Raw genomic sequence first — 24,957 nt, 5'->3', positions numbered from 1 at the left:
CTTGACATTTCGCGCTTTCGAACTGATCTCCCTTTTCCCTTCCTCCCGCCTCACCGTCTTCGTCTCCGGCCAGCTCGCTCGTAACTGTCAGGAGAACATGAATCTCGCTCAAGCTCGCTCAATTCTCGCCAAAGACTACAACTTTGCAATCACGAAGAACGAAGGCCTCGTCAATTCGCTCTCGATTTTCACTTGGAACCTCGCTTCTGACCCTGGTGAGCCTTCCATCCTCGATCCCTAGGAACTTCTGCTAACGGTGTTGGAGGTTTCGCAGTTCCGGAGGGCGAGGAGAAGAAGAAATCGAGTCAAGTTCGATACTTTGAGAATTTGGGAGTGTACCTGATCTCGATGGAGACCAAACTCTCCTCGGAGAAACAACTAGAGAGCTTTGACATTGTGAGTACTAGCCGCTTGTCAAGTCCGCGAGAATGGGGAGAACTGAGAGCTTCGAGTTTAGATGGATCGCCCTCAGGGTTTTGATCTCGGAAGGATGTTGGTTGACGGGGGTATTCACGAAGCAGTGGGTAAGTCTGTGATCGTCTGTTGGACACGATGGAAGAGCGGGAACACGGTGACTGATGTTGTACTCGAACAGAAACCTTACGAAATTCGGAAAATTTTCAGAAAAAGGTGAAACTTTCACAGATCCCCGGAATCGGTTCGTTCGCTTCTCGCTCGCAGGATCCTGTTTGAGTTTGCCCTGACTCGATAGCGCTTTTCGCTGAATCGTTAGATCGTGATTTGGTCGGGAAACTGCTTGGAGTTGGAATCACGACTCCCGAACAGCTCAAGTTCGATTTGGAGAAAGACTCCGAGGATCGCGTCTGGAAACATGAACATCAAGTCGACGAAGATTCTCAACTCGCGTTCTTGACGTCGGGACTTAGCATTGAGTCGTGAGTTTGACGATTTTCTCGGATATTTCGCGAGAAACTAATTTTGCTCGATTCACCAGATCAATCGATGCAGAAGGGAGCAATCTATTCCTCAACATTCTTCGACTGTACTTCAGTAGAGATGGTCCTCAAGGAGTCGAAGGGGTCATCTCGGTGGAGCAAACCGGACCGTACGTCGATAACCTGATTTCGCTCGAATTCTTGCCTTTCTATTCTCGAAGACTGAACTGACAGTTTCACTGTGTGCTCTCTCTAGCATTGGACGTGGTCGTCTTGTTAATGGCGGTATCAAACTCATCATGTCGAAGGAAGAATGGGCGGAAGAGGAGACGGATCACTTAGTCAAATGGTTGGAAGTTGATCGATGTGAGCCTCCCCTTCTCTCCTTACTATGTTTGGGTAGAAGCTACAGAGCATAATGCTAACACTCCGGTCAACATTAGCGAATGCTACGACGGCAACGAAGGCTCAACCGGGCTACCTACCGAAACCACTCGTCTCTAAGATTCTCGTCTCGAAGGGAATCCAAGCTACCGATCACTCGGCCCTCCCTGTCAAGTCTTCGACTCTTGACGGACTCGTCTACATTCAAGGAATCCATACTTTCGAGGTCAAAAACTATTCGGTGACTTTCTACCTCGCGAACTCGAAAAACCTCATTGCTACTCGTTTGATCACCCGCTCTTCGACGACTTACGTGGAATCACTCTGCGAAGTTGCACATGAACGGTACGTTGTCCTCCTCGTACGCGTTGGAAGTCTAAACGCGTAAAGTTTTTGACAAAATTTGGCTCTTCCTCGACAGAAACCTCGTCATCCACCCATCAGGAATCTACACAAAGCAGGATTGGCTCAGTGGAGGATCACCTCTGAGTGTAGTCGAGGAGAAGGAGGTGTTTGAGAAGTATCTCCAACGCCGTTTCGTTCGTAAGTGATTTCCGCGCAAACGTTTCTCCTCGGATCGTCAAATTGACTCGTCTTGCGTTCTCAGCCGCGATCAGCAGAAACTCCGACATTGGCGTCGACTACCTCCCTTGGAGTGGGGCTACCGCCGAGGAGATTGAAGAGAAGAAGGCAGCGTCGTCGACGAAGGAGAAAGGAAAGAAGCAATCGAAAACGGTGTCGAAAGGAAGGGGGAAAGGAGAGGGGAAGGGGAAGGGGAAAGGGAAAGAATCCGGACAAGGAGAAGGAGAGGTAGAGAGCAAAGTAAAGGCGAAGGGGAAAGGAAAACGAAAAACGATTACGGATGACGAGGAGGAGGAAGAAGCACCGGCGAAGAAGAAAGGTCGAGCGAAGAAGGACTCGGGGTCGGGGTCGGGTGTAAAGAAGAGGTCCGTTGAGGAGGAGGAGGTCGTCTCAGTAGCTCTCACGACCAAACGACAGAAAACGAATGCGGCGAAGAAAGGGGAAAAGTGAACGTTTTGACTTGTTGGCTACAATTGCAACGCATGGCCATGAGCTACACAAGGAGGATAGAGAGCTTCCTGAGAGATCGTCGAGAGAGCGTTCTTGAGAGAAGACGAAGAGATGAAGAGAAAGGAGACTTGTTCTCATCGAAAACGAAGGAAAACGAAACCGAGCTCATTTCTTCGCAGATCGGAGAACGGTATCGAGTTCGAGGGGAGATGAGGGCGATATATCGAGGTAGAAGTCGTTACGAAAGTGGAGAACTATGGGAGAGGTTGGGGAAGAGTCGCCAAGTCGAAGGGAAGGAAGTTCTTTTGACCCAAGTCGATGACCGGAACGAGAAAGCCTTTGATCCCATCCCTTGAACCGCTTATACGTTAGGTCGAGGAAGAGAGCTAGAGCTGAGATCTGGTTCGAGTGGGTAGGCGAGGGGGAGAAACTGGAGAGGGGAGTGAGCGAAGCGATCTGAACGACATGAATTCGAGGCGGTGTCAAAGGGTGAAGCCTAGCCGATTCGAGCGGTGTCGACTTCGAGTCCATAGTATTCGCTTGTACGAGCTCCCCGTAGTAGGGTTAACGAGATTGGAAGAGCAGAAGGAGAGGAGGACGAGGCCAAAGTTCGTTGGGGGGAAAAGAGGCTGTGAATATCGCGTGACGAACGAGGACAGTGCGTTGGAACCTCGTGGAAGGTCGACGAACGTTCGGGTGGGGAGAAGTACGGCGAAAGTCGGGCTGGGGACAAAGGGAGGGCTATAAAACGGGAGAGGAAAGCGATTTCACCTCTTTCTTTCCTTTCCATCACTTCTTCCCCCTTCCCTTTCTCTCTCTCTCTCCTTCCACACCAACCGAGAGTAGTTGGACCCTCACTCGATGATGAGTGACTTCAACACTCTCACGTTCACTCCTCAAGGGATCGGAGGGAAACCAAAGTGAGTTTCCCGTTCTCTCTCTAACTTTCGTCGGCTTCGCCTTCGAGGATGACAAGCAGTGGCTGACATCGATGATTCTGATAGAGATTCGCCGCTCTCAGCTTCACACCTACAATTTCAACTGTCAGGCTACTACTCCCGACACCTCAATCTTTCAACTTTTCGTGAGTCTGTATCATCGCTTACTCCTTTCTTCGCTCGAGAGGCTCATCATAAGATCTCCCTCGAATGCGTTGGTAGCCTCTAGTCTGTTCTGGGATGCCGATTCGGAACCCGTCGACGTTGACGAGGAATTGAAATCAGTAAGCTTCCCTTGTCTCTCGCCGCGTGAGACCCTCGCTGACGGTGTGATTGGGCTTCGAGTCTCGCAGTTTGATTGATTGTCATGTTTCGGACGAGTTTACGTGCCGGAAGGTCGCCCTTGCTTTTAGCCCTGCTGCTTTTAGTTGACCATACGATAGTTTCTGAAATTGTATAAGTCACAAGCCACGCCCATTCAAAACTTGACGAAGTTTCGTTCGCACGGCTCTCTTCACTCGGATCTCCCCTAAACCGAAAACTTGTCTGCGATAGGAAAGCGAGAGCTTGCGCAAGACGCTTTCCGAGTCGAACGTCCAACCCAGTTGCGAAAAGCTCGCCGAAAAAGGTTGGCCCATTATTCTCGTGATTATTGATGGCGTGCAGAGCCGACCCACCGAGCGTACAATTCTTTACGGAACAGTACACTCATTCTCAGCTCACAATTTCGAAGAAACGACTCTGGCGACTTCGACTTCCAACTCAGAGCGTGAATCACAAACGTTGACTCTTCACTCCACGACACGACGAACCTCTTACTTACTTACATCTGAGCTACTGAATGGCTACCAGAGTTCGACGACTCTCACTCCCTACCTCTGTCCTCCCCAAATTGTCCCGAAAACTTTCATCTTCAAACCTCACTTCAAAGACAATCCTCGACCTAATCCAGCACTTACGCACTCTTTACGTCGCCCCAAGTCAAGACTCAGATCTCGCTCATCCGACTGAAGAAACCGCTCGACAAGCCCAGTTCTCGAGTGAAGTCGAAGAAGATGATTCTGTCGACCCCTTACTCCATCAGGATCAGTTCGAGAGGTCGTGGGCAGTGAATTGGTTGAACTTGGTGGTGAAACGTGGCGAGGAATGGATTGAAGAAGCGGAAGAGCTCGGCGATGAAGGAGAGAAGGACTTGAGAATGGAAATCGTCGACGAGGCAGCAGCACTCGTCTCTCATTTGACTGCGACTTCTGGTCAGTTCCAAATCCGTCTCTGTGAAAGTCACACACGAGGAGCTAACCACGCACAATTCTCGGTTCGCAGAGGGAGGAGCGATTTTACGACCTCTGCTCCTTCCAACTTGTCTTGCCGACTCTGATCCTCAAACCGAACCCCTCATGATCACTCTCAACGATGCTCTTCCATCTCACCTCGACCCGACCTCCGTGGGACTCCAGTCCTGGGGAAGTTCAATCATTCTCGCTCGAATGATCGCCCTCGATCCCGTCAAGTTTGGAGTTGGTATCCCAGATCAGCGCGTACTCGAACTTGGTGCCGGAACTGGATTATTGAGTCTCGTCTGGAAAGGAATGAGTGAGCGTATGGGGATTCCTTCGGAGGTTTTCGCGACGGATTATCACGATGGAGTTTTGGAAAACCTTCAAAAGAACGTCGTCAGCAACTCGGCCGCAGTTTCTCCCGCTCAATCTCCTCTCGTATCACCTTCTCTGAAACCCATCAACCCGAAATCTTCATCCTTGTCATCGCCTTCGGTCCCCGGTACACCCCATTCGAATCCTTCCCCTTCCTCTTCCGCTACTTCGTCCTCCTCTTCATCCCTCCCCGTCCAGACTCACAAGCTCGATTGGTCTGCCGTACACTCCTCGCGGGCCTTCTCTGCCGCTTCAAACCCTCGCAATCCAATCCCTACGATCATGCCCCCTCCTTTCGACAAACCGTTCCATACCTTGATCGCCGCCGACGTTGTCTACGGTCCCACCCATGCGATCTGGCTCAAATCTTGCGTCGAGCAATTCCTCATCACTCCTGACAACGCCGAATCTCAAGCTCAATTACCTCAAGGCATCGCGAATCTCTCGTTGAACGAATCCGCGATCCCCCTTCCTCTTCCTTCTCGTCCCTCCCTTCACTCGACGGATACTTCGACGAACGACGAATTGTCGACTGCATCTCATGTCGTAACTACGACCGCAAGCGGAACCGAATCGCCCGTCTCTGGTCCAGCCTTCCACCTCATCGTTCCTCTCCGACCGACCCACGCTGAGGCAATCGCGTCGATTACGAAAGTCTTCCCTTCGAAAGAGTCACTCTCGGAAAGAAAAGAAGGCGAAGGATGGAGGGTTGCGATTCAATGTGTTACCGAGATCGAAAGGGTGAAAGGAGTCGGAAGAGCTGACGAAGGGAGTTACAAACTGTTCAGGGTTGGATGGTGTTAGCTAGCTAGCTTAGGTGTTGCTTCTCTGTATTTGTCGCACTCTCTTATTTGTTGTAGCATTGCTGTTTGTCGGGAATACGGAATAGACTAGACTCTTAATCTCTCAAGTTACTGATATTGTTTCAAATTCCGTCGCTTATTCGTTCCACTGTCATGTATGTACAAGAGAGCTGCGAAAGAAGGGCAACGAGATGAGTTTCGAAGCGAATTCGATTATGCAGTCGTTTCAAACTTACATCTTTCGTTGATCATGATTGGGCTGTCCGTGATTGCGCAAGTCCAGCCTGTTGTTCTGCAGCTCTTCTCTCCATCATGTCCTGTCTCAATTGGAGTACTCGACGCTTGTTAAAGTAATCGACCTATTCCGAAAGTGCGAAAACCAGTCCATCATATTAGCGCTCGCCCTCCTTAGCTCGAAAGAAAGTCCCAAAGCTGTATCCTTCTCCGCACATCCACCCGAGTGCCGTAGTTCCGAGTTCTCGCGACTGTCTACTTCTTCATCATTTCCGATTTCGAGTGAAGCGAGATACTCACCCAACTAGCTGCACACTTGTCTCTGTAGGTACCATCTTCTTGCTTGCACTTGTCCCCTTCCTGTCCTGGTACTGAGACTCCGGATTTGTCGAGACAGCCGAAGTAGAGATCTCGAGAATCCCAGCACGCTTTACGTTCGGATCGAGAGGGGGCGGCAGAGTCGTTCGTAGACTCGGAGGTAGACGTTGACGTAGAAGACGAGAACCAGCCCATTGACGAGAAAGGTGAGTGGCAGAGCGCAGAGAGTTTCAAGATCGAAGTTTCGAGTGTGTCGCAGACTCCCTCTCATATTTTTTGGGACAGCTTACGTAGCTAGTCTCTCGAAATCGAAGTGAGAGATCAAGCGCGTTCGAGGCCGAGTCGGCGAAGCGAGCAGAATCATGTGCTGTCAAAGCTTCAAATTGACAACGACAAACTTCCTACGTCCCTGGCTCTTTTCCTCTAGTCTTTGACAGTTGACAGCGAAGAAGCTTTACCACTCATGACGGTATCCCTAGATCGCTTCGGGCCAGTGTTTCCCGTCCGCGTCGAAGGATTCCCATCTCTTCCCGCTGACGAGCCAACCCCTGAATGGTCCCGCTCGCACTGCCGCTTTTGCTTCTTGATAGTAGTTATGGCTCGGTGCGGCCGAAGTCGAGTGCTTTGACTGAAAGTAGGTGAGGTTTTCGCGAGGGCTTTCAGGAAGAAGAGATTGCTGAACTTCGAGATGTCGTTGAAAGAGGCTCAGCTTGCTCAGTCGCGACCTGTACTAGCACGTCAGCTACAGTCTCTGCGAGAGTGCGAATACTATCAGGAGGCGAGCATGACTTACCTTGCTTTCGCGCCGAGTGGTTGTTCACTTTTCCGCTTCGACGAGGCTCCCTGTCGAATACCGTTCGTGATGACCTCTGATCCTTCGTTCTCAGCCCAGGCAAGTGCTACAAACGTTACGCGCAAGGCTCAGCTGGGCAGACGACCGAGAGCGGAGTGAAACTATTGACGCACTGTCTGGACAACTGAGTACCTCTTCCTCCTTTACACCTGCGTTTCGTGCGACCGCTTCTCTGGAATGTCCGAACTCCATATTCTGTGACAACCCAATCCCAGGAACTTTGACTCGTTCATCTCGAGGTTCCTTACGTTCTTCCAATCTCCCTACAATCGCACGCCTGATCTCTTTCCCGATTTTCTCCACCTCTTCGTCACTTCCTTTCACTCCACTGATTGAAATGAAGTCCAACTTGACGTGTACGTCGAGAGTTGAGAGGAGACCTCCCTGAATTCCGAGGCGAGTCCACATCGCGAGTTTGTCGGAACATGAATGACTCGTTGTCGGTGGCGAGTCGGCACGACCAGGCTTTGTCCGAAGTGCGGAAATCGTTGCATAGGAGACTCGGCCGCGATGTACGAGCGGATCTGACTTCAGACTGGACCCCAGAGGTGGCGGAGTCGATGAGCGTGTCACAACGAGACCAAGAGTTGCTGCTTCACCCAGTGAAGGGTGAACTCTGTCGGTATCTGGAGGCTTTATTGCTTCTGTTTCTGGCGAGGATGAGGGTGCAGAAGGGAGTGTAAGTGCAGAAAGCGAAAGGGAATAAGTCGAAGCGTCTCCACCTGTTCCTCAAGCGCAATCCGCTCAGAGATCCGCTCAACGAAGTAACGTACATGAATAGGAGACTCACAGGGTAGTGTGCTGATCCACAGCCCGACGTTCCATTCTTGTTTCAACCTCCATGCTCCTTGCGTTCGTTCGAAAACCGTCGCTTCGGCTCCCTTGGCGGCGAGTTCGAGCTGTCGATAGAGCCACAACTTGAGACCCCTTCTCGCGATTACCTCCGCATGAGAATCGTGCAGTACGTCGCCGTGAAGAGGCAACTTTGAGTGAGGTAAAGCTTTCAATCCAGTTCTGTCACAGCGCAACTCGTCAATCGAGACTTTTCGCATATTAATACGATCAGACTGACCCTAATGATACACAGCGAGCTTCTGTAGAATCCCCTGTCGTTCGGTAGAGGCAGAAACCTGCGAGAACTGTCCAGGTCGGAATACCGTTTGTGCGAGGTCGAGGTTTGCCATTGAGGGGTAGAGAGGTGTATTGGCTGATTACTGCACGAGCTAGTATGTTGGCCAGATCATCGCGGGACATGCAAAGTGAGTGAAAGAAGCGAAACCAGGATCTTCTGATTCTCTCTCTCAACCACAACCCCCTTGTATCGTCAATCGTGCGCTCAAGCATGTCTAGTGAGTGACAAGGGTCTCTGGAGGTAAGCGCGCTTTTCCCCTTTGCCCTCGCGGCAGTAGTGTCTGAATTAGGTCCTTCATCAATCAACTCTAGATCTCTCTCGCCGTTTGCGCCGTCGGGAACGCGGAAACTGAGGGCGAACCATATCGAGGAACTCCGACTCTAGCGGGCTCGGACTATATCTTCGCCTGCTTGGGCTCTCATCAAGAGACGGAAAACTAGCGGTATCGTTCAAATTTGCTCTTGCTGCTGTTTCTACGGTTGGAGGTTGGGCTCGATGTGCCCTGAGCAAAGCCTACTCGAGTGGTGAGTTGGAAAAGGTTTTATCAGTATCGGTTCGGATCGAAATCGACAAGGAAAGCCTCCTTGCGAATGGACTTTTCGCGCTCCGACATCTTAGCCTCTCTGACAAGCCGGCCATTCTTGTCGCTCTGCTTCTCCTGGGATCTATGAGCTTCAGCTCCGCTTGCTACGCTTCGCCGCCGTATAATGCTCGATGCTGACCAGCTCCGGAATCAAGTCGTAAAGCTCGTCGCTTCTCTCCCTCCTGATGAGAACCCTTACCTCGCCATCTCGAATCACCTGAGAAGTCTCGTACTTCCGGGAGATGACTCACACGCTCGACGCCAACTGTATGCTTTGGCGGGAATCTTTGCCTTGTGAGTGGGTTTTCGTTAGCCAGGCCACTTTCAGTTGGGAAGATCTGTTACTGACTACTATTGCCGTCTCAGGATCGCAATTCTCGCGTTCCTCTCCCTCTGGATCCGTTGGAGGAAAGGAGTTTTGTGGTTTGTGCGGAGTAATTCGACTGGCATGTGGAGATTTCACTTTTCCGCCTCATGGGCCGTACCTGGTATTCTCTTCCTATGCCGTGAGCCCTCTCATCTCTGATTCTGACGATGAACTTCCTGATCTCAATCCGTTTGCACGCGAAATAGTCTCGCAAGTAGCGATGGAGTTCGAGCGGCAACAGTTGACCGAAGAAGGAAACGGAAGAGATTTCATGTACTGGTTGACATTACCTTGGTGAGTTTGCTGTCTACCCTAAACCCTGGTTCACCTGTCGAGGCCTATTTAAGTCAAACTGACTCATCGAGCAAGACAGGCTCGCCCTCGTTCATTCTGGCGTTATCTCGACGTGGGCAATTCTCTCCTCTCACGTCGCTCAACTGCAAGCTCGCGGAAAATGGACAAGTACGAGGTCTTCCCGCATCGTCAACGCCTGCGGAATCTTCCTCCTATCGGCATTTACGATTCTCTTCGTTCCGCCCGCTGTCCTCAGTGGTAAATCGTACGCCAGTCTCATTGGAAACCTCGACAACGTCAACACCCTCCTCTTGAGCCTGTCTCGTGAGTGGACTCGAGGACCACCCAATCTTTCTACTGCGGGCCCGACTCTCGAAAGCCTTAGACGATCCGCCGATGATCACTTTCGCTGTCTTCAAGTCACGTTCAGCATTTTCGCAGCCTCGAGCATCCTCCTCGCCATTGTCAGTTCATAGGGCTCCTCGCTTCTGTCTGGCGTGTTTCGTTCGCTGATTCCTTCTGTTGTACGGGACAGGTCATGTCAGTCGTGGCCTCTCAGTACCTCGTCAGTTTGCGGAAGGAGATCAAATCGATCGAGGCGTCCTTCTTGAGCACAGAATCCTCAGTATTCCGAACGACCGCTTCGCATTTCAAACTTCGGAGAGTGTGGAAGGTATAGCCGTTGATCTCCTTTTTGGGCATAGTCGTGGAAAACTGATCGTCCGTGAGTATGCGACAGACTATTCTCCTCTCCGTCGGATTCAACGTCATCATAGCGGTACTTCTCGCCATCAACTCCCTCATGATCGCCGTCGAACCCGAAAAACTCGCTCACAAGAAGCATTTGAGGATCGCAATCCTTCTCCCTTTTTACTCGGTTGGCTCTTTCGGGCTTCTTTCGGCGACAGTGCTCTTGCTACGAGCGATCGAGGCCCAACCGAGTGACGAAAGATTGATCAAGGCAGTGAGCGACGCGATGGACCGAGGTAGCGAGAAGCCAGGCGTAGGAAAGCTTCAGGAGTCAGAAGCTTCGACAATGGTCGGATCGACCATCAGCTCCAAAGAAGGGTTCGCGATGAAGGACTTCAGTAGGCGGTCCTCTTGCTTTGACCAGAAACCGAACTTGTCATCGAGGGTGTTGGTTGAGATCGAAGTTGTAATTGATGAGGAAAGAACCGCAAGGTCAAACTCTCGACTCGTCTGAGTTAGTGTACTGTTGTAATTGTTACACTCTGTTCTCCTACATCATCTAGTGCATTCCCTCGGCGTAAACTTGCCTGAAACTCTTCCTCTCGAACAAGTTTTCAGCCCACCTCTCCGTCTTTGCTCCAACTTTTTCTCCTTCTGGCAAGTTGACTTCGAGCTGCTTGAGTGCTTGCGAGAGTTCGGAAATCTTTGTGACTCCGGCTACGGCGAGGATTCGTGCAAACCAAGCTCCAACGTGTAAACTGTGTGAGCGCATCAGAGGTGCGTCAGGAAGCGAGTCATCATAGATGTAGAAGTCAATGAGGGACTGACTCTGCAAGCGAGATTTGGTCACCGAGAAGGTAGGGAGCCGTGTCTTCGAGTTTCTCTTCGAGGAGTGCGAGAGTCTTCGGAACTTGAGCCCACATCGCCTGAGAAGCTTGCTGCCAACTTGTCGAGTCGATCTTACCCTCGTACATCCCGATCAGAGAACCGTTCTCCTATGATCTCGAATACGTTTGTAAGCGAAGAAAACCTCGAGAGGTCTCGAACGAGGTCAGAGAACGCTTACCAAGATCTTCTTCTCGTAAAAAGCCTTCAACCTTTGATCCGAGTCTCCGACTTCTTTCGCATACCGTTCGAGCGCCTCTTGCCTCCCCTTTAAAAACCCGCCAACCAAACCCTTGAACTTCGCGTCCCTCTCTTGCTCGTTCCTGAACGAGAGGAGCAACTTGTTGGGATCGGGTGCTTCCTCCTTGTGCACGTGAGCGATCAACTCCTTCGAGTCGGCGGATCGTTGGACAGTCGCAGGAGAGAGAGCGGGAGCATGATGGGTACTCGAACGAGTAGAGGAAAGGTCGAGAAAGTCGCAGATGTCCTTTGTCCCGCTGAGCGCTCTGAACTTTGTCGGGATCGTGTCGTCGAGAGTGTGCTCATACGGTACGACGAGTACGGGGACTTGTCCAGTAGGGGAAACTGAATGAAGGAGCTATGTACAATCAGATTTCGCAGTCGGAATCTCGAAGCAAAGGAAGGGGACTCACGTTTCAAGAAAGCGGGTGAGAAGTTCTCTCCTTTGCCTACATTGTGTGATCGAGGTCTTGGTGAGCTACGGCGAGAGCTGGAAGAGATCCAGGGCGGGCTCCCCACGTACCGAGATCGACTGTTTTCTCTGCCATCTCGTCCTCTGTATAGTTCTTCTCGAGCGCTACGAGACGAGGTACACTCGCCCATACCGATCCATCAAAGGTATCTGCGGGAAAAGACGGATAGAAGAGTTGAAAGAGGTCAGTTGTTGCGTCATTCGCATCAAAAGGAGGTAGTATGGAATCTGGGGAGGCGTACAGAGGGTAGCCGTCGGTTGTCGTGTGGATGCAGTGTTCGACATTGGTTCAGAATCGCAGGGTAGTTGAGGTCGAAATGAGGGAGAGAAAGATTTCCCTTCTCTCCCCACTTCGACTCTTCGAACTCATTTTGATCGATTAACCTGCCGAGAGACATTCAAAGTAGATCTCATTGACAAAGCGAGTAATAGTATAACAACAGAACGGGAGAAAACGAAGTCCTTTCAAGCTATGACAGTCCTGGCAGTTTTTTGTGCTTCAAATCCTTTCTTCATGATCGCGAGCGTTCTCCTCAATTGACTCCTCTTCCTCGACTCGATCCCTTCTTCAAACCCAGACACTTTCAATTCCGCGAGCTGCATGAGGAAGGCGGCGTCCGCTTGCGAGGTGAGAGGTAGGGATTCGTTGGCTCGTTGTTGTCGTTCTCGTGCTTTCGAAGTCGTTTCAAATTGTTTCGAGATCGCGATCGCGCGCTCTACGATCGTACTGGAGAGAATGAGTACCAGTCAGCAACCGCGAGCCAAACTAAGGGGATCGGACGGAAATGAAGCTCACTCGCTGAGACCTGCCATCGAGGCAACGTGAGGACCGTAGGACTTTGGAGCAGCACCATCAACCTACTCACAAAGAGATGCTATGAGTTAGTACCCATGATACTCGAAGGGAGAGAGAGGGAGAAAGGGGGTCACTGACGAGCTTGTAGAGGAAGACAACTTCGCGAGTTTCATCGTTGACGTGAGTTTGCATATTACAGCAGCGAATCCTAGCAGCAGGGAACGACGAAGAGCGAGTTAGAAAGCCGAACTTGGCGAGAAGTCAGAGGTGAGTGAAGACCTACTCAGGGTGGTACTATAGGGAAGACGAGATATGGAGAAGCCTGATGTCAGCGCATGGCCATTCGGAGGACGTGGAAGAAAGGGAGGAACATGAAAGAATAGCTCACGGCGAAATCTTCGGTAAGCGAGGTAAAATGAGTCGCAAAGAAGCCGACACAGCCAACGTGCGTCGCGAGACGATGAAGAACAGAGTAGGCGATCGCCATTCCGTCGTAGGTAGAGGTTCCACGACCGAGTTCATCAAGAATCACGAGGGAACGAGGAGTAGCCTGATCGAAAAGAAAGAAAGCAAGGTTGATTAGGAGGTGTTCTCGCCACTTTGCTCAGGAGAATGTTCCCACCTTGGTCAGAATCTTGTTGCAGTCGTCCATTTCGACCTTGAACGTCGAGGCGTTCGCAAAGATGAAATCGTTGGCTCCCATTCGAGAATAGATCGCATCGACCGGAGCGATTCGAGCCTTCGCGGCGGGAACGAAACATCCGACTAGGGGAAGAAAGGCAAGGGAGCAAAGGCGAACGCATCAGCTTCGGGTCCGAATGACTGCGAGAATAAGACGGAAGAAGAAGAGCGTACGTTGAGCCATGATCACGGCGGTGCAAGTCATCCGTAACATCGTAGATTTACCGGCCATCTGTAAGATGCAGCACGTCAGATGATCTCAAAGTGTATACGCGATCGCACGAAAGGGGAAAGGCTTACGTTCGGACCCGTGAGAAGCATGAGGTTTTGAGCGTCTCCTCCGATAGCGACGTCGTTCGGAATGAAGTCAGTTGAGGCACTAGATCCACCGTGTATCGTATTAGTGAGCGAGATTCATCGCCGTGAGTGCCAATGATCACTCACCTCAAAACGCAAGGGTGTCTCAACTCTTCGAATTCGAGAATCGCTTGATCACTTTCGACGATTTCTGGACGAACGCAAGGTTCTCCAAGAGCCGCAGAACTCTTCGACAGACTCATGAGGCAGTCGAGCTGCGCGATAGTTCGAACAACGGTCATCCAAGTCGAGTAATCTTTGTCGAATTCTCCGTAAAGCTGGCGGCGCAAGCGAAAAACGATGTGAGCTCGCCAACGTCGTTCAGCAAATCTTGAGGGGCCAAAGAGACTCACTTTGAATTGGAAGTTGTTGACCACCATCCCCTTTCGCTCACGAGCTTCTTTGAGAGAAGTAACGAGGCGCGAAACCTCGGGCGAGTAGTATCGATTGACTTTCTGCGTGCTCGTCATTTTGACCCAGTTGCCAGGAACTTTGTGTTTGTTTGGTACTTCGATCTATTGATGGTTGAGTAAGGAGAAATGATCAACGAAGTCAGGTGGATGATGCGAGATGAGATTGACGAACCTGAAAGATGTCTTTAGTTCCGATGTCTTTGAACTGGATCGAAGTATCTTTGAAGCGCTTTTGAGCAGCCTTGAGCTCGCCTTGAAGTTCCGTTTCGATATCTTCGACTCGTTGTCGAATGCGCTGCAAACTCGATGCGAGAGTCAGGAACGTATGGTCATGGAAGAACTCGAGGCGACTCACTTCATACTCTTCGTCTTTACCGTCGACAGGAAGGAGTTCTGTTCAGGGAGGGATTCAAACGATGTCAGGGTTTGAACGATACTCGGCAGAGCGAAGAAAGTGATCCTCACCATCGCTCTCATACAGATCTTGAAGGTCGCTGAGCATCTCGCCGATCTTTGGACAGTCTCGCACGAGAGCAGGAACACCTGTCGACTTGAAGTCTTCGCAGAGATCCGCCAAGTTTTTCATGCCGTCTGCGATTTTCTCGAAAGCCTATGGCGTTGTAAGCCTCGTGGTCAGTCAATAGAGTCGTCTAGCGAAGATGAGACGGTGACGTACGGCAACAATCTCGATGCTGTTCGGAAGGTGCGAGCAGAAGTGAAGAAAGACGTCAACTTCCGAACAGACAAGCATGAGCGAACAACGACAATGCTTACAATTCACTCTTACGACAGGTCTTCGCATGAACTCTGCTGAGCTTGCGCTCAAGGTCCGGTAGTTTGCGAACCATGTTGTCGAAAGCAGCGGCGAAATTCGAGTTCGCGAGGAGGTCCTCAACGGCGTCAAGACTAGCAGCATGAGAACAGTATCAATACTTGCGAGCTTCCAGAGACGTTGAAGTGAGTGCTCACCGATCGTTGATGCCTGGAACGTCACGAAGGGGAGCGCAGAGCCAGACTTTGAAAAGGCGTTTGCCGAACGGGGTGATGCAACGGCTCAAGAGTTGGAACAGCGTTCCCTCGGTTCCTCCCTGAGAGTTTTGCAGGACTTCGATGTGAGCGAGAGTTTGTCCGTCGAGAACGAGAGCTTTTCCGCGAGAGAGAGGGTCGTAAACGTTGAAATTGTTCGCGGTGACGAGTTCGGAATCTAGGTTCAGTTGACGAAGGTACCTGAATTACGACCCAATACGACGTCAGGTCACGTGGGAAGAGCAGAGAGCGAGAGAGTTGGGAAAACTTACCACACCATTCCTCCGAGCGAACTCATCGCGAGAGGTTTGTCGTACATTTTCCGAATATCTTCGGGTACGAGGTCGTCTTCAGAAGCCGCTGCTTGGTCGTCTTGTTTCTTTGCCGCCTTGAAGAGCTTGAGTACTTCTTCCTTCGCGTCGTCACTCCTGAGGAACTCTTTTCCTTCTTTGAGAGCGGACCATTGGCAGTCGATACCGAGGCAATTGCGCAAGAGTCGGAGAGTCGGGACCGACAAGTTGCTCTTCTGATGGATGATCTCTTTCGGTTTGAGTTGTCGAATCAGAGTTTCGAGTTGCGTACGAGAAACGTCGTCGTCGAAATGTGAGAGCGAGAACTCAGCAGTCGACGCATCAAGGACACAGACTCCGAAGGTGGGCAGACCCGTGGAGTCGGAGATTTCCTCCTACGAGTTCAAGCGAAATGGAGTGAGTAAGCGAGAAAAGAACGAGCAGAAGCAGGAAAACTGCTCACCTTGATCGCGACACAGTGATTCGACATGTCGTCCGTCAACATGGTTCCATCGACGATTGTTCCCGAAGTGAGCACGCTCTTGAGTTCTCGTCGAACGATTTCCTTTCCTCCTCCTGCTTTCGCCTTTCCTTTGCCGCCAGCAGCTTTGGCGTCCTTGTTTCGAATTTCGGCTCCGAGAGCGGTCTCGGATTGATCAACTCGTCCGACTTTGTAACCTTGCGCGAGGAACTGTCATGCGAACGAGGTATTGCTCCGACGATGCAATCAAGGGAAAATTGATAGAGAGAGCGTACCTTGGCCGCCCAGAAATCGAAACTCGATTCGGGAACTCCAACCATGGCCATCTTGACTCGATCCGTGAGCTTCAAGTCGAAAACGCTGTGACCGATTCGCTGAGAAATCGAGGTTAGTAGAAAGCTGAATCAGTTTTTGATGCCATCGAGCAAAGCTCGAGAGACCTTGCTCACAGCATCGTCCTCGTACTGTCGAGTACAAACGGCGTGTCAATGGTCGAGTAAGTGGTACAGGCAATATGAAGGCATACGTACGAGCTCAAAGAATTTTCCTTTCTGGAAGAACAAAACGGTGTCGAAATGGTTTTGCTTGATTTCCCAGAATTGTTTCTCGAAAGGAGTAAACGTTTTCCACGCAGCAGAGGGGATGTAGAGTGTGCGAGGATCAGCTCCGGGTTCAGAGTGTGGAACGCCATCCGCCTAGGTATCCAAAGAAGCAGATTAGCTCGAGAGTCCGGGACAGGGAAAAGGAGAATCAACTTGCATCCTTTGGTTTCGCCAAAAAGCCGTAAGCAGTTTCGTTCGCCTTCTTCTGTTGTTTCTCCTTCTACTCGAACCGCGAGAACCGAATAAAGGAGTGAGCGGGAATGAATCAAAGGTAAAATTCGGGCGACGGCAAAGGACAGCTTACCTCTTTCGACAATTCTGCGGCCGTCTTGATCGCTCCGAGACCTCCACTACCCGAAGCAGACGACTTGAGTGCAGGTCGAGTCGCAGCGAGAGTGGATTGAGCTTTCGAAGAAGAGGAAGAAGGTTTCGCAGTGCTTGAGCGGGGTTTCGAAGAAGATTTGGCTTTTGGTGTCGGAACCGAAGAAGAAGACGAAGAGGCAGCGTCGTCAGAGGCGTTCGCAAGGGCTTCGTCAAGGCCGTCGTCGAAATAATCTTCACCTATTGCAAGGTCAATAGGTTAGCTTCTTCGCGAGATATTTCGGGGCTGAGCTAGGCTCGTGGTGATTATGACAGGTTGGCTTACTGTCACTGCCGGAATCTTCCCCGCTTCCCATCGAGAAATCGTCCTCGTCTGCGCTCTTTTTCTTCTTTCCTTTTCCTTGAGTTTTCGCTGCCGATTTCTTCGAGGCAACTGGTTTCTTCTTCGCGGGCGAGACTAGAAGGCGAATATCACCCAGTGATGTCAGTCATTGGCCGATTCGTGAGCATACGCAGAGCCAAAGGGAGCAGCTCGCTCACCTTGCTCCTCTTCTTCTTCTTCAGAATCGAGAATCATCGATTTTTGGGTTCTCCCCCCCAGGGAAGGTCTCTTGCGAGGTTTGACGGGTTCATCATCGTCGTCTTCTTGCTCTTCTACGTCTGCTCCTTCTTCAGCTTCCTGGTCTTTTGCAGCAGCTCTTCGTTTCGAAGGGATCTACACAGCACACTCAGAGTTAGCCTGCTCCTTGTTCTTCGTGAACGAGATGAGATCTGAGAGTCGTCCTGACGCGTGCTCGACTCGCGTTCGCGTCGGCGAGATCTCGGATGTGAGAGTTTGTCGGATCTTGAAGCAGTTGATGAAATGCCAAAGGTAGAGGAATAGGTGGGGATAAGATCATCCTTCAAAGCCAATTCAGAGGCTTATAGAGGCGATTCGGTGAGATGACTGATTTGATGACCTCAACAGATGAAGCGAGTTGCCTTTTGCCTCTCTTCTCCTTCTCTCCCTCCAGTTTATGCTTGCGAGATCATCGATCACCAAGCTACTACTACCTCGATCTACAGCCAGACAACTCTACACCTGTTCAACTCGATCTCCCCTCACTCTTCCTCCTCGATTCCCCACTTGCAGCAAACAACTTCAATCTCTTCGCACCATGTCGACCGAACAAAAGAAAGGAAGCGATATCACTAGCTGGGCTTCGAAAGATGGAGAATTCAGGCGTCAACAATCTACGTTCAGAGATGCGATCTCGAAGGATGGAAAGTTCACTCCCGAGAAAGGACGATACGTCCTCTACGTCTCTCTCGCTTGCCCTTGGGCGTGAGTCTCACTCGTCACTAAATTGAGCATCGTTGAATTCGTGCTGACTCCCGCCTTGTCGATAGTCACCGAACTTTGATCGTTCGCAAATTGAAAGGACTCGAAGAATTCTTCGACGTTTCGATCGTTCACCCTCACATGGGAGCGCTTGGCTGGTCTTTCTACCCTCCGATCCGTGGAGAAGACGGCGAGTACCTCAAGACTTCTGGCGAGGTCGGCGAAGATGACGGAGTGAAGGAAGTCGTCCGCGATCCTCTATACGATTCAAAATTCGTTCGCGAGCTGTACTTCAAGGTCAGCTAATCGGTGTCCAGCGTTTCCCACCCTTGCCCTCGAACAGCGGCTGATGACTTTGAACGTTGCTCACTCGCAGGCGAACCCCGATTACGATGCACGATTCACCGTCCCTATCGTTTGGGACAAGAAGAACGAGACCATCGTCAACAACGAATCTTCGGAAATCATTCGCTTCATGAACACTGCTTTCAACGACGTCATCTCGAAGGAACAAGCTGAACTTGATCTCTACCCCGAGGACAAGGCAATCAGAAGCGAAATCGACGACCAAAATGACTGGGTTTACAACCAGGTGCGTTTCACTACTGTACTCGTCGTGCTCGGCGTCAAGCTAATCTGATGCTGTCTCGTCCTCGACTCTAGGTCAACAATGCAAGTTGTCTTTCCTCGAGCTTGACCCATCTCCTGCAGCTAATCTTTTTGTCCTGTTTGCCAAACAGGGTGTCTACAAATCCGGATTCGCTACGACTCAGAAAGCGTACGAGAACAACGTTATCCCTCTATTCGAATCTCTCGATCGTCTCGAGAAGATGCTAGATGGAGGAAAGGAATTCGTCGCCGGAGACAAGCTCACCGAGGCGGATGTCAGGCTTTTCACAACTCTTGTGAGTCTCATTCCTACTCGACGGCGAAGCTTATTGAGAAGCTGACCTCTCTCCAACCTCTTTAGATCCGCTTCGACTGGTAAGTTTGCAGGCGGAAAATGAAGCTCAGGCCAAAGACCATTGCTCCAACTGTGTGCCTTACACGTACTGACGCCGTAAACATATCGTTCTCGACAGCACTTACGTTGGACACTTCAAGTGCAACCTCGGAACGTGAGCATCTTTTCGAAGCTCCGATTCCTCGCCTAACCCGCTCGGATGTCCAGTTGTGCTGATGTACTTCGCTCGCTTGCACGATATAAATACTCATAGCATCCGTCACGATTACCCCAACTTGAACCGCTGGATGAAGAATTTGTACTGGAACTACCCTGCATTCAAGGAAACTACGAATTTCGAACACATCAAGGTGAGCTTCTCTCTTCGTTGGCTCGTTGCGACCAGAAACATCGTCAATTGAGAACTGAATCTTTATGACTGACCCGCGTGCCTTCGATGTGCTTGCTCACAGATGCATTACTACACCAGTCACCCTCGTAAGCAAAACTTCCTCTCTCAATGCGTCCTTTCTTCTCCGGGCTGACGGTGTTGTTTCCCTTTTGCTCTCAATGAGCAGAAATTAACCCTACTCGCGTTGTCGTAAGTCGAGAGATCTTCACTTTAGCACCAGCTGAGACTGACTTTTTCTCCCGTATCCGTTCTACCCTCTTTCAGCCCGCTGGACCTACTCCTTCCATCGAATCGCTCTAATCGAGTCAACCTGTATCCTGTGTACCCATGTGAATTGCAACCACGCCTTAGTCTGTGCGAAAGGGAACGAAAAGAGCCCTCCGTGCGAAATCTCCTTGTCGAGAAAAACTTTTCCTACTCGGCTGCTGTTCGTCTTACCTTTCCCTCTTTCGAGTGGTACGTGCGAGGGATGGCAATTGCAACCCCAGCAACCTTTTCCTGATTCGGGCTTGGAGCCCACAAATGAACGTGGAAAATGATCGAGCATTTCAATTTTCATTCGGAAGTTTTATTCGAGGGTTTGTTCGACTTCACTCTTCCCCGACACGCCCAATTCGCCGTCTCGTCCCGCGCCGTCAGTCCCCCTAAGGCCTATACGCCCGCGACCCAGTACGAACAAAGGGCACAGTCATCCGCATTCCAGCAGAAGTTGAATCAATCGGAAATCGACCGGCTGTTCGAGAGAGGGGAGAAAGGATGTTCCTACAATCGGTACCGAGTCCATCTGGGTTTACTAGGAGACGACCTCGACTCGCGATCGCTTTGATCAGTTGCCTCCTCGTGGCAGGAGGACTGAGCGATGAAGTGAGATCTACAACAACAACGCCGAATCTTGAGCGGATCGGGACGACTGGGGTTGAGGTCAGCGGGAAGGTAGCAAGATCGGAGTGGAAAAGCGAGCTGGATGAGGGGGCGGGAAAGAATGGACATCTTCCCGAATTGTTCGCTCGACAAGTCACTTCGCCGATCTCCTCCTCCTCTTCTTCTTCTTCTGCTTCTCCGACGACGACAAGAACAACAGCATCACCGTCGAGGCTGGTCCCCCAATCGACAACAATACCTCCCGAAACCGAAACGATTTCTCCTTCTTCGACGGAAACGACGAATCCTAGTTCGACGAGTTCTTCTCCCGTCTCCACGAGCACGGCGGTTCCAGCTGACTACGAGATACCCAGACCTTTTGAGTGAGCCCCCTTGTTGTTCGAGTTGCGGATCAGGGATGCTAATTCTGTGCCATCGTGTAGCTCAACCCTCGGAACAAATTTCTCCTCGACAGCATGTCCGTCTTTCTTCGCTACTTTCCTCGCTGACCCCGAGTTGTGAGTCTACTCTTTCTGGCTGCCTCGATTCGTTGCTCTTGATTAACTCGCTCATCCGAACTCGATAGCATTTCTTGCGCACCTTTCTCCCTCCTCCTCGGCACCTCATCCTCCTTCTTCCAAGCCCAACGTTCTCCCTACTCTATCCTCCCCTACGTTCTTAACTCTACCTGCTCAGCTCCTTCTGATTCGTGCGCGGCATTGATGGACAAATACGCGCGACAAATCAAGTTGGACAATACCTGCGGACCAGACTTGTCAAGCGGGAATCCTTTAGCCCAAGAAGCGCTCGAAGGGTTCCAGAACTATAGATTGTATAGGGAAGTCGGGTGTCAGAAGAATAATGAGACGGAAGCGAGGTATTGCTTCGCGGACGCTTCGGCAGATTCGAATCCTGATTCTTTGTATTTCTATTATCTCGTAAGTCTCTGCTCTCCTGCCGTCGAGCGATCTCTTACTGACTACTGTGGTCGGTTCTCAGGCGGAGGGAACGACGCTACCTTCAGGAACTGTCGCAACTTGCGATTTTTGTTTGCAAACTCTGATGGCAACCTACTCGTGAGTCAAAGCCGTCTTCCATCAGAATATCAACTGATCGTACATCTTTCTCATCACAGTCGCTACGCCGTCAACGGGACCCTGCCAATCTCGAAAACCTATTCGGGAGGGAGAAGCGTCGCTGCTCTCGCTTGTGGACCGAATTTCGCACCTCTAATCTCCAAAACTACCTCGAATGCCGCCGCTTCAACTATACCCGCCTCGGCACTTTCGTGGCTCGTCTTTCTCTTCGCCGCATCGCTGTTCACGCTGTACTAAAATGGTTATTCGTCGCAAAATGTTTGGATTCTTTTTGGGTACTTCTCTGTCTCACAACTCTCTTACTCTGTCTTCGCTCCACGTCTTTATATGTCGCAACTTCTACTCTTTCTCTTCGTTCTTCTATCGGTATAGACTTCTCCTCTATTACTTTGCTCGTTCAAGTTTCCGTCGATTTCGTATTTCATTCATTGTCGTTCTTCCCCTACACCCAAACGAGTTTTATCTTTCCGTTCCCTGGATCAGTCTGGAATCTTACATATAGGAATCGCATACTGCCTTCATCGAATTTGCTAGAACCGAGCAAGTTGAGAGAGCAAAATCGTTCTCGAAAGTTCCATGAACCGAAATTCATCGAGCTTTCACCTCTTGCTCCTCTCCCTTTCTCCACTTTCTCCCGCGAAACTCGATACATACAAAGATGGCGGAAACATTCGGATTCCAAGCAGAGATTACTCAACTTCTCGACCTCATCATCAGTGAGTTGCTCGTCCCCCTCCTCGTCTCCTCCAATCTTTTTTCGAGATCTCGTTCCCCGCCACATTGTATGAGTTGCCATACTGATCAATCGAATCGTATGTTCCCTCAGACACTTTCTACTCGAACAAGGTGAGTTCTCAGTCGAGTTGGGAGCGAGCGCGAGGTTTCATCTCACAATGAATGGAACTTCGTGTTTCGCTCTTCTCTCCTTCTATTCAGCGATTAGCATTGCTGACGAGATGGCTGTCGTCAATAGGAAATCTTCCTTCGTGAATTGATTTCGAACTCTTCCGATGCTCTCGACAAGATTCGTTACGCCGCTCTCACCGACCCTACTCAACTCGATTCCGAGAAGGAGCTCTTCATCCGTATCACCCCCAACAAGGAAGCTGGAACCCTCACCATCCAAGATTCCGGTATTGGAAGTGAGTAGACTCGAACTCCCATCCTGTTTTCGAATTTGTTTGCTAATATTCTATTTCTCTCGCTCTCCTCGACTGACAGTGACCAAGGCTGATCTTGTCAACAACCTTGGTACCATTGCCAAGTCTGGAACCAAGGCCTTCATGGAGGCTTTGTCTTCGGGAGCTGATATCTCGATGATTGGACAATTCGTGAGTTTTCCCGCTCGCCTCGTTCGAATTCTCGTCCTGAAACTGACTCTCTCGCTCGCTTTGACTCGTAGGGTGTCGGATTCTACTCTGCCTACCTCGTTGCCGACAAGGTTACCGTCATCACGAAACACAATGACGATGAACAGTACATTTGGGAATCTTCGGCTGGAGGAACCTTCACCATCACTCCCGATACTGTCAACCCCCCTCTCGGACGAGGAACTCAAATGATCCTCCACATGAAGGAAGATCAACTCGAATACCTTGAGGAGAAGAAAATCAAGGATATCGTCAAGAAGCACTCTGAATTCATCTCTTACCCCATCCAACTCGTTACGACCAAGGAAGTCGAGAAGGAGGTCGAGGAGGAAGAGGAGGAGGAGAAGTCTGACGCTCCCAAGATTGAGGAAGTCGAGGATGAGGAGAACAAGAAGGAGAAGAAGAAAAAGGTGAGAGCTCGGATGGATCAGTCTTTCATTTCCGACCGGCACTGACTCGTTCCCGCTGTTGCAGACTGTCAAGGAGAACGTTACCGAGCAAGTCGAACTCAACAAGACCAAGCCTCTCTGGACCCGCAACCCTGCCGAGATCACCGCTGAAGAATACGGAGCGTTCTACAAGTCGCTCACGAACGACTGGGAGGACCACCTCGCCGTCAAGCACTTCTCGGTTGAAGGTCAACTCGAATTCAAGGCGATCCTCTTCATCCCCAAGCGTGCTCCCTTCGACCTCTTCGAATCGAAGAAGAAGCGCAACAACATCAAGCTTTACGTTCGACGAGTCTTCATCATGGACGACTGCGAGGACCTCATCCCCGAATACCTCAACTTCATCAAGGGTATCGTCGATTCCGAGGATCTCCCCCTCAACATCTCTCGTGAGACTCTTCAACAAAACAAGATTCTCAAGGTTATCCGCAAGAACTTGGTCAAGAAGGCCATGGAGATGATCTCTGACATTGCTGAAGACAAGGACAAGTGAGTACACTCTACTCTGCCGTTTGTGAGGCGGAGACTGATCGTCGTTCGTTATTCTTTCGCAGCTTCACCAAATTCTACGAGGCTTTCGGAAAGAACCTCAAACTCGGTATCCACGAGGACGCTCAAAACCGATCGAAGCTCGCCGAATTCCTTCGCTTCCACTCGACCAAGTCGGGAGAAGAGATGACTTCGCTCAAGGACTACATCACTCGCATGCCCGAACAACAAAAGAACATCTACTACATCACCGGTGAATCCCTCTCGCAAGTTCGCGACTCTCCCTTCCTCGAGGTCTTCAAGAAGAAGAACTTTGAGGTCCTCCTCATGGTCGACCCCATCGACGAATACGCGACTACTCAACTCAAGGAATTCGAAGACAAGAAGCTCGTCTGCGTTACCAAGGACGGACTCGAACTCGAAGAGACCGACGAGGAGAAGGCCGCTCGTGAACAAGAATCGAAGGAGTTCGAAGACCTCACCCGCACGATGAAGGAGATCCTCGGAGAGAAGGTTGAGAAAGTTTCCGTTTCGAACCGTATCGACGCTTCCCCTTGTGTTCTCGTCACCGGTCAATTCGGATGGTCGGCAAACATGGAACGAATCATGAAGGCTCAAGCTCTTCGTGACTCTTCGATGTCTTCGTACATGCAATCGAAGAAGACTCTCGAGATCAACCCTCACAACCCGATCATCAAGGAGTTCAAGTCCAAGGTTCAATCCGATGCTGGTGATCGCAGTGAGTCTCTCTCTTTACTCTTAGTTTCCTCGTTGTCGTTTCCTCTTTCGCTGACATTCTCCATTGTTTGTAGCCGTTCGCGACCTCGTTCACTTGCTCTACGAGACCGCTCTCTTGACCTCCGGATTCACCCTCGACGAACCCGTCTCGTTCGCGAACCGAATCCACAACATGATCTCCCTCGGTTTGTCGATTGACACTGAGGAAGACTCGACTCCCGCCCAGGCCGAATCTTCGGACGACGCACCTCCTCCTCTCGAACCTGCGGCTGCTTCTACCATGGAAGATGTTGACTGATTCTCCTGACCCAGTCTCTCTTTGATGGACCCCTTGACTTTACTTTTCGTTGTTTCTCTCCTTCCCCTCTCGTAGTTCTTTCCCTATTGATTCTATTCTATAACGGTTGTTGCCCTTCTCTCTTCGCAAATCGTACACTATTCTTCTTCAGTAATCAAGTACTCTCTCTCTCGCTCTTTGGTTCACCTTTCTTCTCTCCCCCTCGCTTTTGCTAAAAGAACCTCCCAAGAAGGTTATCC

At 50.7% G+C, this 24,957-nt stretch overlaps 11 protein-coding genes across 11 annotated transcripts; 7 read left to right on the top strand and 4 right to left on the bottom strand.

The window, feature by feature from the left end:
• Nucleotides 1–97: 97 nt before the first annotated feature.
• Nucleotides 98–2,312, top strand: JCM6883_006415 (uncharacterized protein; the record flags this gene model as incomplete). The annotated part of the gene is made up of 10 exons (XM_076631794.1): nucleotides 98–215; nucleotides 275–396; nucleotides 473–524; nucleotides 596–658; nucleotides 734–896; nucleotides 956–1,066; nucleotides 1,153–1,262; nucleotides 1,340–1,625; nucleotides 1,702–1,823; nucleotides 1,888–2,312. The coding sequence occupies 10 exons, from the start codon at nucleotides 98–100 to the stop codon at nucleotides 2,310–2,312; spliced, it is 1,572 nt and encodes a 523-aa protein (XP_076488130.1).
• An 861-nt stretch (nucleotides 2,313–3,173) lies between these two features.
• On the top strand, nucleotides 3,174–3,612 carry JCM6883_006414 (uncharacterized protein; the record flags this gene model as incomplete). The annotated part of the gene is made up of 4 exons (XM_076631793.1): nucleotides 3,174–3,232; nucleotides 3,317–3,396; nucleotides 3,473–3,534; nucleotides 3,604–3,612. The coding sequence occupies 4 exons, from the start codon at nucleotides 3,174–3,176 to the stop codon at nucleotides 3,610–3,612; spliced, it is 210 nt and encodes a 69-aa protein (XP_076488129.1).
• Nucleotides 3,613–4,091: 479 nt separating this feature from the next.
• Nucleotides 4,092–5,706, top strand: JCM6883_006413 (uncharacterized protein; the record flags this gene model as incomplete). The annotated part of the gene is made up of 2 exons (XM_076631792.1): nucleotides 4,092–4,503; nucleotides 4,574–5,706. The coding sequence occupies 2 exons, from the start codon at nucleotides 4,092–4,094 to the stop codon at nucleotides 5,704–5,706; spliced, it is 1,545 nt and encodes a 514-aa protein (XP_076488128.1).
• A 247-nt stretch (nucleotides 5,707–5,953) lies between these two features.
• On the bottom strand, nucleotides 5,954–6,452 carry COA6 (Coa6p; the record flags this gene model as incomplete). The annotated part of the gene is made up of 2 exons (XM_076631791.1): nucleotides 5,954–6,064; nucleotides 6,240–6,452. The coding sequence occupies 2 exons, from the start codon at nucleotides 6,450–6,452 to the stop codon at nucleotides 5,954–5,956; spliced, it is 324 nt and encodes a 107-aa protein (XP_076488127.1).
• A 280-nt stretch (nucleotides 6,453–6,732) lies between these two features.
• Nucleotides 6,733–8,364, bottom strand: TAD1 (tRNA-specific adenosine deaminase; the record flags this gene model as incomplete). Its single annotated transcript, XM_076631790.1, has 5 exons — nucleotides 6,733–6,982; nucleotides 7,051–7,156; nucleotides 7,224–7,832; nucleotides 7,901–8,124; nucleotides 8,183–8,364. The coding sequence occupies 5 exons, from the start codon at nucleotides 8,362–8,364 to the stop codon at nucleotides 6,733–6,735; spliced, it is 1,371 nt and encodes a 456-aa protein (XP_076488126.1).
• A 585-nt stretch (nucleotides 8,365–8,949) lies between these two features.
• On the top strand, nucleotides 8,950–10,690 carry JCM6883_006410 (uncharacterized protein; the record flags this gene model as incomplete). The annotated part of the gene is made up of 6 exons (XM_076631789.1): nucleotides 8,950–9,119; nucleotides 9,192–9,331; nucleotides 9,399–9,486; nucleotides 9,566–9,950; nucleotides 10,022–10,159; nucleotides 10,226–10,690. 6 exons carry the CDS (start codon nucleotides 8,950–8,952, stop codon nucleotides 10,688–10,690), a joined length of 1,386 nt encoding a protein of 461 aa, XP_076488125.1.
• Nucleotides 10,691–10,735: 45 nt separating this feature from the next.
• Nucleotides 10,736–12,058, bottom strand: JCM6883_006409 (glutathione S-transferase family protein; the record flags this gene model as incomplete). The annotated part of the gene is made up of 6 exons (XM_076631788.1): nucleotides 10,736–10,934; nucleotides 11,005–11,171; nucleotides 11,243–11,646; nucleotides 11,715–11,750; nucleotides 11,825–11,923; nucleotides 12,016–12,058. 6 exons carry the CDS (start codon nucleotides 12,056–12,058, stop codon nucleotides 10,736–10,738), a joined length of 948 nt encoding a protein of 315 aa, XP_076488124.1.
• A 180-nt stretch (nucleotides 12,059–12,238) lies between these two features.
• MSH6 (mismatch repair ATPase MSH6) lies at nucleotides 12,239–17,639 on the bottom strand (the record flags this gene model as incomplete). The annotated part of the gene is made up of 26 exons (XM_076631787.1): nucleotides 12,239–12,500; nucleotides 12,570–12,631; nucleotides 12,708–12,777; nucleotides 12,853–12,863; nucleotides 12,958–13,119; nucleotides 13,192–13,334; nucleotides 13,425–13,482; nucleotides 13,551–13,629; nucleotides 13,695–13,885; nucleotides 13,961–14,122; nucleotides 14,193–14,315; nucleotides 14,376–14,413; nucleotides 14,486–14,630; nucleotides 14,697–14,712; nucleotides 14,795–14,926; nucleotides 14,990–15,247; nucleotides 15,319–15,731; nucleotides 15,800–16,027; nucleotides 16,093–16,191; nucleotides 16,267–16,281; nucleotides 16,348–16,512; nucleotides 16,577–16,639; nucleotides 16,724–16,980; nucleotides 17,066–17,197; nucleotides 17,281–17,455; nucleotides 17,529–17,639. The coding sequence occupies 26 exons, from the start codon at nucleotides 17,637–17,639 to the stop codon at nucleotides 12,239–12,241; spliced, it is 3,570 nt and encodes a 1,189-aa protein (XP_076488123.1).
• A 117-nt stretch (nucleotides 17,640–17,756) lies between these two features.
• On the top strand, nucleotides 17,757–19,716 carry JCM6883_006407 (glutathione S-transferase family protein; the record flags this gene model as incomplete). Its single annotated transcript, XM_076631786.1, has 10 exons — nucleotides 17,757–18,064; nucleotides 18,130–18,358; nucleotides 18,438–18,653; nucleotides 18,802–18,966; nucleotides 19,032–19,045; nucleotides 19,144–19,179; nucleotides 19,279–19,375; nucleotides 19,478–19,502; nucleotides 19,583–19,605; nucleotides 19,681–19,716. 10 exons carry the CDS (start codon nucleotides 17,757–17,759, stop codon nucleotides 19,714–19,716), a joined length of 1,149 nt encoding a protein of 382 aa, XP_076488122.1.
• Nucleotides 19,717–20,172: 456 nt separating this feature from the next.
• On the top strand, nucleotides 20,173–21,611 carry JCM6883_006406 (uncharacterized protein; the record flags this gene model as incomplete). Its single annotated transcript, XM_076631785.1, has 5 exons — nucleotides 20,173–20,660; nucleotides 20,721–20,795; nucleotides 20,864–21,215; nucleotides 21,277–21,353; nucleotides 21,413–21,611. The coding sequence occupies 5 exons, from the start codon at nucleotides 20,173–20,175 to the stop codon at nucleotides 21,609–21,611; spliced, it is 1,191 nt and encodes a 396-aa protein (XP_076488121.1).
• Nucleotides 21,612–22,032: 421 nt separating this feature from the next.
• Nucleotides 22,033–24,718, top strand: JCM6883_006405 (uncharacterized protein; the record flags this gene model as incomplete). The annotated part of the gene is made up of 8 exons (XM_076631784.1): nucleotides 22,033–22,090; nucleotides 22,201–22,220; nucleotides 22,348–22,516; nucleotides 22,596–22,705; nucleotides 22,777–23,154; nucleotides 23,219–23,682; nucleotides 23,748–24,421; nucleotides 24,495–24,718. 8 exons carry the CDS (start codon nucleotides 22,033–22,035, stop codon nucleotides 24,716–24,718), a joined length of 2,097 nt encoding a protein of 698 aa, XP_076488120.1.
• Between the last annotated feature and the right edge of the window lie 239 nt (nucleotides 24,719–24,957).

Source organism: Sporobolomyces salmoneus (assembly GCF_050403485.1).
Source record: "Sporobolomyces salmoneus JCM6883 DNA, S_salmoneus_JCM6883_v1_ctg20, whole genome shotgun sequence".
Taxonomy (NCBI): Eukaryota; Fungi; Basidiomycota; class Microbotryomycetes; order Sporidiobolales; family Sporidiobolaceae; genus Sporobolomyces; species Sporobolomyces salmoneus.
This window is presented reverse-complemented; position numbering and strand designations above follow the sequence as displayed.